Source organism: Anolis carolinensis, chromosome 1 (assembly GCF_035594765.1).
Source record: "Anolis carolinensis isolate JA03-04 chromosome 1, rAnoCar3.1.pri, whole genome shotgun sequence".
NCBI classification, from domain to species: domain Eukaryota; kingdom Metazoa; phylum Chordata; class Lepidosauria; order Squamata; family Dactyloidae; genus Anolis; species Anolis carolinensis.
In genome coordinates, this window is record NC_085841.1 from 20,291,789 (window position 1) to 20,304,874 (window position 13,086).

Sequence of the window (13,086 nt, forward strand, 5' to 3'; positions counted from 1 at the left end):
TTTCTCCGAACAAATGATTAGAATGGCCGACGCCCTGGGTCTAGAAATCAAACAGACTTCCAAGGCAGTTACTGATCCAGTCTTCAAACGGGTCCAAGCCCAGGCCCCTCCAGCCACGCTGTTGCCATTTTTGCCTTATCTCCTAGATGTCATTCAATCTTCGTGGAAGACTCCTTCCTCGATCCCTCCTACCTCGAAGAGAATCGAGTCTTGGTATCGTACAGATGACGACACTTTAGAATGGCTTAAACACCATCCCGACCCGAACTCCATGGTCGTTAAAGCTTCTCAGTCTTCCGGCCGTGAATCCACTACCCCTGCAGACAGAGAGGGCAAGAGGTTCGACGCGGTCGGTCGAAAGCTCTATTCCGGAGCTCTTCTACTCTGTAGAATGGCGAACTATGGGGCCTGTATGGGGGCATACCAGCAGATCCTTTGGGAGAAAGCTCAGCCCTTCTTCTCTAAATTGTCGGATGAAGACCGGTCCGTCATGTCCACCCTCCAGCAAGAGGCCGATTCGTTAGCGCATCATCAAATCCAGATGGCTAAGCATACGGGCGACACGGCCGGCAAGATGATTGCCCACGCCATTGCTATTCGTCGCCACGCCTGGCTGAGATCTTCCGGTCTGTCTTCCTCCTCGAGGCAGGTCATCGAAGACCTCCCCTTCGACGCCATGGGCCTCTTTAACTCTGGCACCGACGACAAGCTAAAAACCAACCACGATTTTAAAGTTCTGGCCACTAAATGCGGCGATCAACCCCAGGTTCACCGCACCAAGTGGTTTCCTCAACGCTTTCGTCGCTTCCCGCCTCCTTCTTACCGCCATCAATCCTTCCGGCGTCCCTCGGTATCAAACAACCAAAATCGCCAGCAACCCCGTCGGGCCGCTCAGCCACAAAGACAACGCGGCCGAGCCACCCCCACTGCTGCTCAACCTCTCCGGCGTTCCTGACGCCATCTCTCTTTCCAAAGACTCTTTCTACGGTACCGATGCAGATCTCATGCCTCCACACCCCTCCCTCTCACCAAATCAACCTCATGGTCTCTTTCTAGACCGCCTGGCTCCCTTCTTTCACCGGTGGAAATCTATTACTTCAGATGCCTGGGTTCTCAAAATTGTCCAAGAAGGCTATGCCTTAGAATTCGAAGAACTCCCGCCCACGGGCCAAGTCCTTCTCTCCAACCCTTCTCAAGAAATTCTCGCAGAGGTCGACGCCCTTCTCGCCAAGGGGGCTATTCGGCCTTCTCCATCGGTACAGGACCCTCAAGGCTTCTTCTCCAGATACTTTACGGTCCCGAAGAGGGGTGGGGGCCTCCGCCCAATTCTGGACTTACGCATGCTCAATGTCTTCATACGTCCAACCAAGTTCAGGATGGTCTCCATCGCCTCATCCTCCCGATGCTTCAGCGCGGGGACTACTTCGTGTCTATAGACCTTCGAGACGCCTATTTCCACGTGGCGATTCGAGAAAACCACAGGCGCTTCCTTTCTTTCAAAGTTCTCGACCAGACCTACCAGTTCACCGTTTTACCCTTTGGCCTCGCTACGGCCCCAAGGGTCTTTACCAAAGTCGTCGCTGTCGTGGCTGCCCACCTCCGGCTCCAAGGGATCACAGTCTTTCCATATCTAGACGATTGGCTTCTGGTCGAATCCGACCCTGCCCTTCTCCGACGTCACGTCGACTACACCCTCTGTCTTCTAGAATCTCTCGGTCTTCAATTAAACCACGACAAATCTCACCTCACCCCGTCGAACAAAATCTGCTTCATCGGTGCCCTGTTCGACTCAATTGCTCAAACTGTCTCCCTTCCGTTCGACAGGTTTCTAGCTCTTCGCCAACAAATCATTTTCTGCGAGACCCACCGGAGGGTTCGGGCTCGATCCATCCAGGTACTGCTCGGCCATATGGCCTCCACAGTCTTCACGACCCCGTTCGCCAGGCTTCATCTCCGGCCTCTTCAAAGGTGGTTCATAGACGCTTTCAAGCCATTCCGCCACCCCAACTCGAGGTTTCTCTCGGTCCCGCCTCACGCTCGTCGGTCGCTTCTCTGGTGGAAGTCCCTCTCCAACGTTTGCAGGGGTCTTCCGTTCCACCCAATTCCTCCCTCCACTACCATAACCACGGACTCATCCAACTTCGGCTGGGGAGCCCACATGAAGGGTCTCACTGTTCGGGGCCTTTGGTCTCCCTCCGAGAAGGCAAATCACATAAACTTTCTCGAACTCCTTGCTATCTTCAAGGCTCTGAGAGCCTTCTCACGCCTGATCTCCCGGACATCTGTACTCATTCAGTCAGACAACACGGTAGCAGTCTTTTACATCAACAAGCAGGGTGGCACGGGTTCAAGGAAGCTGATGCTCCTCTCCTCCCAGCTGTGGCATTGGTGCATAGCCCGCAACATCCAAATTTCGGCGATTCACCTTCCCTGGATCCAGAACAACTTGGCAGACGCCCTCAGCAGGATGACGACTTCCTCCCACGAGTGGATGCTCGACCCCGAGACTCTTCTCTCTCTTTTTCTCAAATGGGGCTTCCCCACTCTAGACCTTTTCGCTTCTCCCGAGAACGCTCAGCTGCCCCGATACGGGGCAAGACTCCCCCCGTCCTCCTCTCCAGGCTGCCTGGGAGACGCCTTTCTTCTGGACTGGTCGGCGGAACCGATCTATCTCTTTCCGCCCTTTCCTCTGATACCGAAGGTCCTGCAGAAACTCCGGTCGGTACCTACGTCGGCGATCCTGATAGCTCCAGCCTGGCCTCGTCAATCTTGGTTCCCGGCTCTTCTTCATCTCTCCAAGGCGACCTTCTTCACTCTACCTCTTCTGCCACACCTCTTATCCAGGGAGAACGGCCAGATCCTCCACCCGGATCTCCCCTCTCTACATCTCACTGCTTGGAGGATTCTCGCCTGACCTCCCTCCCGCAAAACCTACAGGAGGTCCTCCGCGCAGCTCACAAACCGGCTACAACCAGAGCCTACACTTATAAAGTCTCTCGCTTTCGCTCCTTTCTTCGCTCCCGAGGAATTACTGTTTTTCCAACCTCGGTACCGATTGTACTGGACTTCCTCATGTCTCTGGCAGACCAAAAACTTTCTCTTGCTTCTATGAAATCTTACCTGGCCGCTCTATCCTGGTGTTTTCAACAACATGGTAGACCATCTCTATTCTCCGACCACCTTGTCAAGACCTTCTTGAAAGGATACAACAACATCTGCCCACCGACTCAACCTCCTACTCCAGGGTGGAACCTCGAGCTTGTACTTTCTCAGCTTACTGCCTCTCCCTTTGAACCGCTGGCTTCGACCGACCTACGTCTCCTTTCTTGGAAAGTTGCCTTCTTGGTGGCCATAACCTCAGCGCGCAGACCCTCGGAGCTGGCGGCCCTTCGGGTCGATGAACCCTACCTCCGCTTTCATCACGACCGCGCCGTTCTCCGTCCGGACATCACCTTCCTTCCCAAGGTGGTCTCTGCTTTTCACCTTAACCAGGACATTGTCCTTCCCGCTTTCTTCCCAGACCCCTCGTCTCCCCTTGAGCGGAGACTGCACCTCCTTGATGTGCGTAGAGCACTTCTGTTCTACCGGGACCGTACTAAGGACATTCGAAAGACCCCAAAACTTTTTGTGGCCCATGCCCCAGATAAACTGGGCAATCCTATTTCTTCTCAAAGACTCTCACACTGGATTGCTCAGGCCATTGAACTGGCCTATGAACTAGCCAAAAGACCTCCTCCCCCGTCGGTTCGCCCGCGTTCGACGAGAGGTCTCTCCACGTCGACTGCCTTCCTAAGGGGCATTTCCCTGGACTCCATCTGCAAGGCAGCGATCTGGTCTAACCCCCTTACATTTGTGTCTCACTACAGGTTAGACCAAAAAACTTTGAAAGATGCCGCCTTTGCTAGGGCGGTTTTATCCTCATGCTTGTCCTAACCTTCTGCATTTATGACTTCTATGTGGGTGCTTTTTTCTCATGCGACCCTCTTGTTGTTTTTTCCTGTTTGGTACATGTTTGCACTACTCTCCTGATGATCCGTGCCTTATTGCTACTGCCTTCCCCCTTAGGGGAATGATGTTTTTCCTGTTTTTTTCACATGTGCTCTTAAAGGGTTATGTCATGCCTTACCGAACTGCTCTCGGTGTTTGGCGTGTGTTTGATGCAATTCCTTAATGGGTCCTTGGACCAGGGTTTTTTGATGTTTTCATGTTTAATAAACATATGTTTGGACAGTTTTTTCTCGTTGTCAGGGTTTGCTTAGCCCGCCTCCGAGACCTAAGCTTGCTAGTCTCCATTAGTGTGCATTCACAGAGTACACGAAGAAAAAGGACAGGTTGCTTACCTGTAACCATGTTTCTTCGAGTGTACTCTGTGAATTCACACAAGCCCGCCCTTCCTTCCCCTCTGGCAAACCCTCTTCCTTTCTCGTTGCCTTTGCGGCGTAGGAACTGGGGAGGAGACGCCGAGGGCTGCCTTATATGCCCTCCGGGAACGGAGGGGCGTGGCTACCGCCAAAATTTAAACTTCAGCTTGGGAAGAGTTTCCGTTGGGACCTGCGCAGGCGCAGCCTCTCCATTAGTGTGAATTCACAGAGTACACTCGAAGAAACATGGTTACAGGTAAGCAACCTGTCCATCTTATACAGTTCTGAGCCATTCAAATCTCCTGCTCACTCCTCTGATTGGTTAGAAAAGTGGCTGGCTAGGATCTGCACCTGGATTGGCTGACATCACAACTTCCAGGTGGGGAGAATAATGGCTGGAAATTGGTCAAGCTGGTGAGATGCCCCCTGGAGAGTGCAATCCAGGAAAAGACAACACCAATGAGATTCTGATGAGCTTTTGTTTAGCCCAACTGTTCAGTTCCGACAAAGATATGAAGCCCAGAAACAAAGGTGTAAGGCTTGGAGGACAATGGTGTCGATCCTTGGCAATCAAGGGCTGGCCTGACAATAAAAGAATTAATGAATGCAAATACCTTTAAGTCTCTGTTTATGTGGGGGCAGCAGGCTCTCAGCCTCAAGTGAATTTTTCAAACATCTTTGGGCTAATCTGGTTGGGACTGGAGACCGCTTATCTTTGCCTATATACAATGGACTTGGTGATTATTTGACTTGGGAAATAGCCAGAGGGACTTGCCTGGCCTTCCTATTCCGAGGGGAGTACTCTAGCAGGGTTATGGAGGTTTAGGTGTCTCTGGGGCTACATTTGGATACATTCTTATAAAGCAGTTCAAAGGAAATGAATACAGTATGAATTCAATGATAAAAGTTACACAAAAATAATAAAATACATACAATTTGTTGAAAGATTAGATATGACATGGTTTTAGGGGTTTACAGCTGCTGCTGGGTCATTCTTGATCTTCTGATGCCTTGAACCTGTACAACTCCGAACCTTTTGAAAGGGTTTTTAATATAAAATGAAAAAAGCATATATTTCGGAGCATTTGATGAGCTATAAATATTCTGGGGGGGGGGGGGGGGTTACCGCAACTTGATAACAAGGTCTGACCAAAGAAGAATAGAGTGGGACTATGACTTCCCACAATTTAGACACTACATTCTTATTAATTCAATCTAGAATCACATTAGCTTTTTCAGTGGCCTCATCACACTCTTTGAGGAGAATTAGACCTGGATTTCCCAGGTTAACCACTGCTTCAAATATAAACAAGATCAGCCTTCTAGACTCAAAGAGTCACACCAAATTGTTTGAACATTAAAACCTAAGCCAATAGCAAAAGAGCTGTCACCAGGCAACTCTCTTGAATTGGGGGGGGGGGGGGGGAGTTTTTAAATGCCTTGAAAGGTGTTGATCTGAATGCTATTGTTGTCATATATCTTCAAGTCATTTCTGATGGTGAACCTATCATGAGGGGTTTTTTGGAACGATTTGTTCAGAGAAGATTTGCCTTTGCCTTCCTCTGAGAAAGTGTGACTTGCCCAAAGTCATCCATTGGTTTTCCATGCTAACTGAAGATTCATGTCCTGGTCTGCCAAGCTGTATTCCAACGTTTAGACCACTATACTCTGTTGGCTCTCTGATCTGAGAGTAGATTGCTTGAATTACTTCTTCACTGGGTTTACAGAAAGGTAAACATTAATCTGCTGTTGCAAGCATTTGCTTAAGTGTCCATTCCACAACTAGCATCTGAAGCCTCATTACTTGGTAGCAAGTAATATCCAGGAGAAAAGGTCAAGGAATTAAATCTGGGGAATGAAAAGCATGCCAAAGAGGAGTTTCACCACCTGACATCCTCTGGGAAATAGCAGCCAATAATGAAAAGATCAAGGCAGTGACATCTCCAGCCCATTCTCTGTTCAGATACCAGCTGGCATGTCAATGCCTTAAATCATGAAACAGCTTCCTAAGATTTACAGAGATACTCGCAGGAACACCTCAGTAAGTGAGAGTCCAAAAGTGACAGGCTAAAACCCAGAATCTGAATCAGTGGCTGACACCAGATGAGAAACTCCCTCGTGGGTGCACAGAAGACTGGGCGACCTGGAAGGCGCTGAACAGAGTGTGCTCTGGCACCGCAAGATACAGAGCCAACCTTAAGAAATGGGGCCATAAACTGGAGTCCACAACATGCGAGTGTGGAGAAGAGCAAACCACAAACCACTTACTACAAAGCAGTCTGAGCCCTGCCACATGCACAATGGAGGACCTTTTCACAGCGACACCAGAGGCACTCCAAGTGGCCAGCTTCTGATCCAAGGAAATTTAGTATCATGCCAAGTTTGTAACTTTGTGGTTTTTCTACACATTATAACTGTATTCTCAATATGCTTCTGATACGATAAAAATAAAATGAAAAAACTTAGCCCCTCCTGATGTTTTGGACTGTTAGGTTGCTAGGAATTGTGGGAGTTGAAGTCCAAAACACCTGGAGGGCCCCAGTCTGCCCATGCCTGGTTTACAGTGTAGAACAGGTATGGGCAAACTAGGGCCCTCCAGATGTTTTGGACTTCCAACTCTCACAATTCCTAACAGCCTATTGGCTGTTAGGAATTGTGAGAGTTGAAGTCTAAAACACCTGGAGGGCCCCAGTCTGCCCATGTCTAGTGTAGAATGAATGCAGTTCAACACTATGATAGCACAGTGGGTTAAAGCTTTGTGACTTGAAGGTTGGGTTGCTGACCTGAAGGTTGCCAGTTGGAATCCAACCTGGGGAGAGTGCGAATGAGCTCCCTCTATCAGCTCCAGCTCCATGTGGGGGACATAAGAGAAACCTACCACAAGGATGGTAAAAACATCAAAACATTCTGGCGTCCCCTGGGCTACGTCCTTGCATAGAATCATAGAATCGTAGAGTTGGAAGAGACCTCATGGGCCATCCAGTCCAACCCCCTGCCAAGAAGCAGGAAATCGCATTCAAAGCACCCCCGACAGATGGCCATCCAGCCTCTGCTTAAAAGCCTCCAAAGAAGGAGCCTCCACCACAGTCCGGGGGAGAGAGTTCACAGTGAGGAAGTTCTTCCTGATGTTCAGGTGGAATCTCCTTTCCTGTAGTTTGAAGCCATTGTTCCGTGTCCTAGTCTCCAGGGCAGCAGAAAACAATCTTGCTCCCTCCTCCCTATGACTTCCCCTCACGTATTTGTACATGGCTATCATGTCTCTTCTCAGCCTTCTCTTCTGCAGGCTAAACATGCCCAGCTCTTTAAGCCGTTCCTCATAGGGCTTGTTTCCAGACCTTTGATCATTTTAGTTGCCCTCCTCTGGACGCTTTCCAGCTTGTCAACATCTCCCTTCATCTGTGGTGCCCAAAACTGGACACAGTATTCCAGGTGTGGTCTGACCAAGGCAGAATAGAGGGGGAGCAGGACTTCCCTGGATCTAGACGCTATACCCCTATTGATGCAGGCCAGAATCCCGTTGGCTTTTTTTGCTGCTGCACCACATTGTAGGCTCATATTTAACTTGTTGTCCACAAGGACTCCAAGGTCTTTTTCACACGTACTGCTGTCGAGCCAGGAGTCCCCCATTCTGTATCTTTGCATTTCATTTTTTTCTGCCGAAGTGAAGTATCTTGCATTTGTCCCTGTTGAACTTCATTTTGTTAGTGTCGGCCCATTTCTCTAGTCTGTCAAGATAGTTTTGAATTCTGCTCCTGTCTTCTGGAGTGTTGGCTATCCCTCCCAGTTTGGTGTCCTCTGCAAACTTGATGATCATGCCTTCTAACCCTTCGTCTAAGTCGTTAATAAGGATGTTAAACAGAACCGGGCCCAGGACGAAGCCCTGCGGCACTCCACTCGTGACTTCTTTCCAAGATGAAGACGACGCATTGGTGAGCACCCTTTGGTTTCGTTCGCTTAGCCAATTACAGCTCAACCTAACCGTAGACAGCAAATTCTCTCACACCAGAAGTGACTTGCAGTTTCTCAAGTTGCTCCTGACACACTCACAAATTCTGTCTGGGCTCAAGGCTATAGAATCCTGGGAATGGTAATTTGGGGATTCACCCCCCTACACACTCTTTTGTCTGGCAAAGAGTGCGGGCGCCTCCCCGAACTACGAATCCCGTGATTCCATGGCACCGATTCTTGGCTGTTGGTGGTACCGAACTGCATCCATCCTCCAGTGTAGATGCACCCCTAGCGGGGACTGTTGTTATTCGGGATCTCCTCCAGCTGCCTGCAGGAAGACAGGCCAGAGAGGAGCTGACTCTGCAAAAGGGGGAAAGACACAGAGAGAGAAAGAGAGGAGGCAACGGGACCTTCGCCTTCCCTTCGCGCTCCGTCCAGACCTCTTCCCTTCTCGGGGGTTTAAAAGTTTCTTCTGAAGGGCAACGCAGGGATGGAGGCCTCCGGAGGGAGCCGGGAAGAGAAGGAGGAGGAAAAGGAGGAGACCGACCCGCCGCCAACGCCAACGCCGCGCATTCCCGGCTCCGCAGCCATGGGGGACGCGGCGCAAGAAGAGGTGAGCCCGGCCCGGTGCTTCTCCTTCTTTTCTTCTTCCTCTTGCCTCTCTTTCTCCCCCTTTTCTTCCTCCTTTTCCTCTCCCTCGTTCTCTTTCTCCTCTTCATTCTCATTCTTCCCTCCTCCTTTCTTCTCCTACCCCTCCTTTAACTTCTTCTCCTCCTCCCCATCATTCTCCTCCTCGTTGGGTTTCTGTGAGTTTTCCGGGCTGTATGGCCGTGCTCCAGAAGCATTCTCTTCTGATGTTTCACCCACATCTAGGAGAGGCATTCTCAGAGGTTGTAAGGTCTTTCTGAAACTAGCAAGTGGGGTTTCTATATCTGTGGAAGGTCCAGGGTGGGAGAAAGAACTCTTGTCTGCCTGAGGCAAGTGTGAATGTTGCAATTGGCCAACTTGATTAGCATTGTGTTGTCGAAGGCTTTCATGGCCGGGATCACAGGGTTGTTGTATGTTTTCCGGGCTGTATGGCCATGTTCTAGAAGTATTCTCTCCTGACAACCTCTGAGGATGCCTGCCATAGATGTGGGTGAAACGTCAAGAGAGCATACTTCTAGAACATGGCCATACAGCCCGGAAAACATACAACAACCCTTGATTAGCATTGAATGGCCTTGCAGCTTCAAAGCCTGGCTGCTTCCCGCCTGGGCGGGGGGGGGGAATCCTTTATTGGGGGTGTTAAGGTAAAGGTAAAGGTTTTCCCCTGACGTTAAGTCCAGTCGTGACCGACTCTGGGGGTTGGTGCTCATCTCCATTTCTAAGCCGAAGAGCCGGTGTTGTCCGTAGACACCTCCAAGGTCATGTGGCCAGCATGATTGCATGGAGTGCAGTTACCTTCCCACCGGAGCGGTACCTATTGGCATGTTTTCAAACTGCTAGGTTGGCAGGAGCTGGGGCTGACAGCGGGCGCTCACACCGCTCCAGGGGATTGAATCTGGGACCTTATTGAACCTGGGACCTTCATAACTACTAACTAAACACGCAGGGGCCCTGGTGGCACAGTGTGTTAAAGCACTGAGCTGCTGAACTTGTGGACCAAAAGGTGCCAGGTTCAAATCCCAGGAGCAGAATGAGCGCCCGCTGTTAGTCTGAGGGGGAAAAGGAAGGGGCCGGAGGCTGTCAGGAATGGTGGGAGTTGAAGTCCAAAACACATGGAAGGCCCAAGTTTGCCTAGGCCTGTACCTTGTATGTGCCTATGCCTAGTATATATAAGTTTGCCCATGCCTACTTTATATTATTCGAAAGAAATTCCAGAAATAGTGTTAACCCCTATGCTTTCCAAAGCTTGCATATATATACGTTTAAAAATGTACATGTTCTGACTTACAACCAAATTTGGCTTAAAAAGAAACCTATAGAACTTATCTTGTGGGAATTACCTGTACAGTATATCTTTTAGGGGGACACCTTGTATTTTGCAATTCATCCTTCCCCTCTTTCCTTCGCAAAGAACTATATGGAAGGAGGCTCGCTTTTTTTACTCACATTATTATGGCCACTTCCCAAAAACCATATCCTCCATTGTGAGGTTTCAATTGTGATGAACTTCTGAAATGAGCCCCTTTAGCAGCAGTCTATTTGTTTGAGAGAGAGAGAGAGAGCCCTATAGCAGTGGCATGGGGAGAGATCAAAGATTTAAGAGCAGATATACAGCAAAATTAAACTGCTGAGTTGCTGAAATTGCTGACTGAATGTCACAAGTTTGAAGCTGGGAAGCAGGGTGAGCTCCCACTGTTAGCCCCAGATTCTGTCAACCTAGCAGTTAAAAAACATGCAAATGTGAGTAGATCAATAGGTACTGCTCCAGCAGGAAGGTAACAGCACTCCATGCAGTCATGCTGACCATATGGCTTTGGAGGCATCTACGGACAATGCCGGCTCTTCAGCTTAGAAATGGAGATGAGCACCAACCCCCAGAATTGGATACGACTAGACTTAATGTCAGGGGAAACCTTTACCTTTACCTTTACCTATACAGCAAAATACAATAATATTCAAAATCCATAAAACAATGACAGTGGTCCCTAAATTTATTTATTTATTTATTTATTTATTTACAGCATTTCTATTCCGCCCTTCTCACCCCGAAGGGGACTCAGGGCGGATCACATTACACATACAGGCAAACATTCAATGCCTTTTAACATAGAACAAAGACAAACAAACATAGGCTCCAAGGGGCCTCGAACTCATGACCTCCTGGCCAGAGTGATTCATTGCAATTAATTGCAGCTGGCTTGCTCTCCCACCTGCGCCACAGCCCGGGCCTAAACTTTGGCTATCTCTGTGTTTTGGACTTCGAGTCCCATAAGCTCATCCAGCTTGGCCAACTGACAGGAGTTCTTGGAAACAAAGTCCAGTACACAAAGAGAACCAAAGTTTGGGAACCACTGCTTTATTGGGCGAGCCAAAAATGCATAAAATAGATCCTGTTTGCCTAATATCACTGTTTTGAGACAGGGTTGTGTATCCTGAACTATTCCTATCCTGTGATAAAATGAAGTGGATGTCTCAGACAGAAGATTTTAGGTGTCCCAAATATACATCGAACTATTTTGTGGTATGTTGTTATTGTATTTTACTGCAAGAAGGGACAAGGGGCACTTGTAGGAATGTTTGGCTCTCTTTCTTCCTCCCTCCCATGCTCTTGGCCTTATAGCTCACACTGGACACAACTTACTCATTTATTAAAGCACTTCCACAGTGCTTTTTATTACAGGATCTCAGAGTGGTGTAAAATATAGGCAGTTTAAAACATTTATCGATTGAAAACCAACACCACAAAACACAGCAAGACATATACGGCATATGCATAAATAAATAGTGATATCTGATACAAACCTTAAAAATTGAGTTCCCAACTGCCAGGAAAACAACATATTATTTTATCCTTTAATTATTCATTTCATACCTTATGTTCTTGAATTAAATTCATTCATAATTTCTAAGCTTTCTAATTTAAGCAAAACCTCCACAATTTCCTTAAAATCTTATCTCTTTCTTAAACTTAGATCTCTTCCACACAGCTGAATGAAATCACACAATATCTGCTTTGAACTGAGATATATGGCAGTGTGGACCCAGATAACCCAATTCAAAGCAGATATTGTGGGATTTTCTGCCCTGATATTCTGGGTTATGGCTGTGTGGAAAGGCCCTTAATCAAAAGTTAATTATTCTTCAAAACCTACTGACATCCTCTTCCCTTCTCTTAGTGTCAAGGAGAATGTACAAGTCTTGTGCAAATCATATTGGTTTTCCTTCAGTAGCTGAGTTAACTTGTCCATCTCTGCAGTGTCTAGTAATTTACTAATCCATTCCTCCTCTGATGGGATGTTCAATATTTCCAATATTTAGCTCAGAGTATTTGTATTGCTGTCACCATGTGCTGACTTTCTGTATAATTGTCAAAGCCAAAGAAACTCAACAAGAATGCTTCTGGTTTGAGACCATGTTTCATTTTTTAAATTTTCTGCATTCTTGATCTTATCAGTAGCCAGAACTTCTTAGCTTTACAGAAGGTCTAACACATTGGGAAAATATCCCAATATCACTTGAACGTTTCCAGCATTTGTTACTGGCTCCTATATATATATTGTCTACTCTCTGGTGACTAGTAGCAACGATATATCATTTTTGAAAAGTTATAACAAGTAAGACTTTTAATGTCTTTGATCCACATCTTTTGCCATTTCCATAAATATTGATTATGCGCCACAAAAGATCTTCTGAGGAAGATCAACAGAACTGAATTATCAGAATAGATTTGGTTGTATACATGGATGCACCATATTAATTATCTGTAAAAGTTGCTGATATATTGGTTTTGAGAGGCATATGTTTTCACACATTTAATGTGTTGCATTAATACTTACTAAGGCATGATGGCCCTCCAAGTGTAGTGTCGTGGCAGTGGATACGTAGATGACTGTGGAGTCCTATTCTTGACCCGCATGTTCTTCTACAGAGGGCATCTGTTTCCAGGTGGAAGGCAGTCCCAGTCAGGGTTGGCTTGACACGGCGTCTTCCTCTTGGCACGTTTCTCCCGTTTGCCCTCCATTCGTGCCTCTTCAAATTCCACAGCACTACTGGTCACAGCTGACTTCCAATTAAAGCACTCAAAGGCCAGGGCTTCCCAGTTCTCAGGTTAGATTTAAGCCCATTTTAA

At 47.8% G+C, this 13,086-nt stretch overlaps 1 protein-coding gene across 1 annotated transcript in view; it reads left to right on the forward strand.

Moving 5' to 3' along the window:
* The first annotated feature begins 8,566 nt into the window (after positions 1-8,566).
* The window catches only part of LOC100559498 (two pore calcium channel protein 1), a 37,262-nt gene continuing 32,742 nt past the window's right edge, over positions 8,567-13,086 (forward strand). The window contains exon 1 of the mRNA XM_062970669.1: positions 8,567-8,922. Within this exon, the coding sequence (XP_062826739.1) occupies positions 8,800-8,922 (123 nt within the window). The 5' untranslated portion in view covers positions 8,567-8,799. The remainder of the gene's footprint in view (positions 8,923-13,086) is intronic.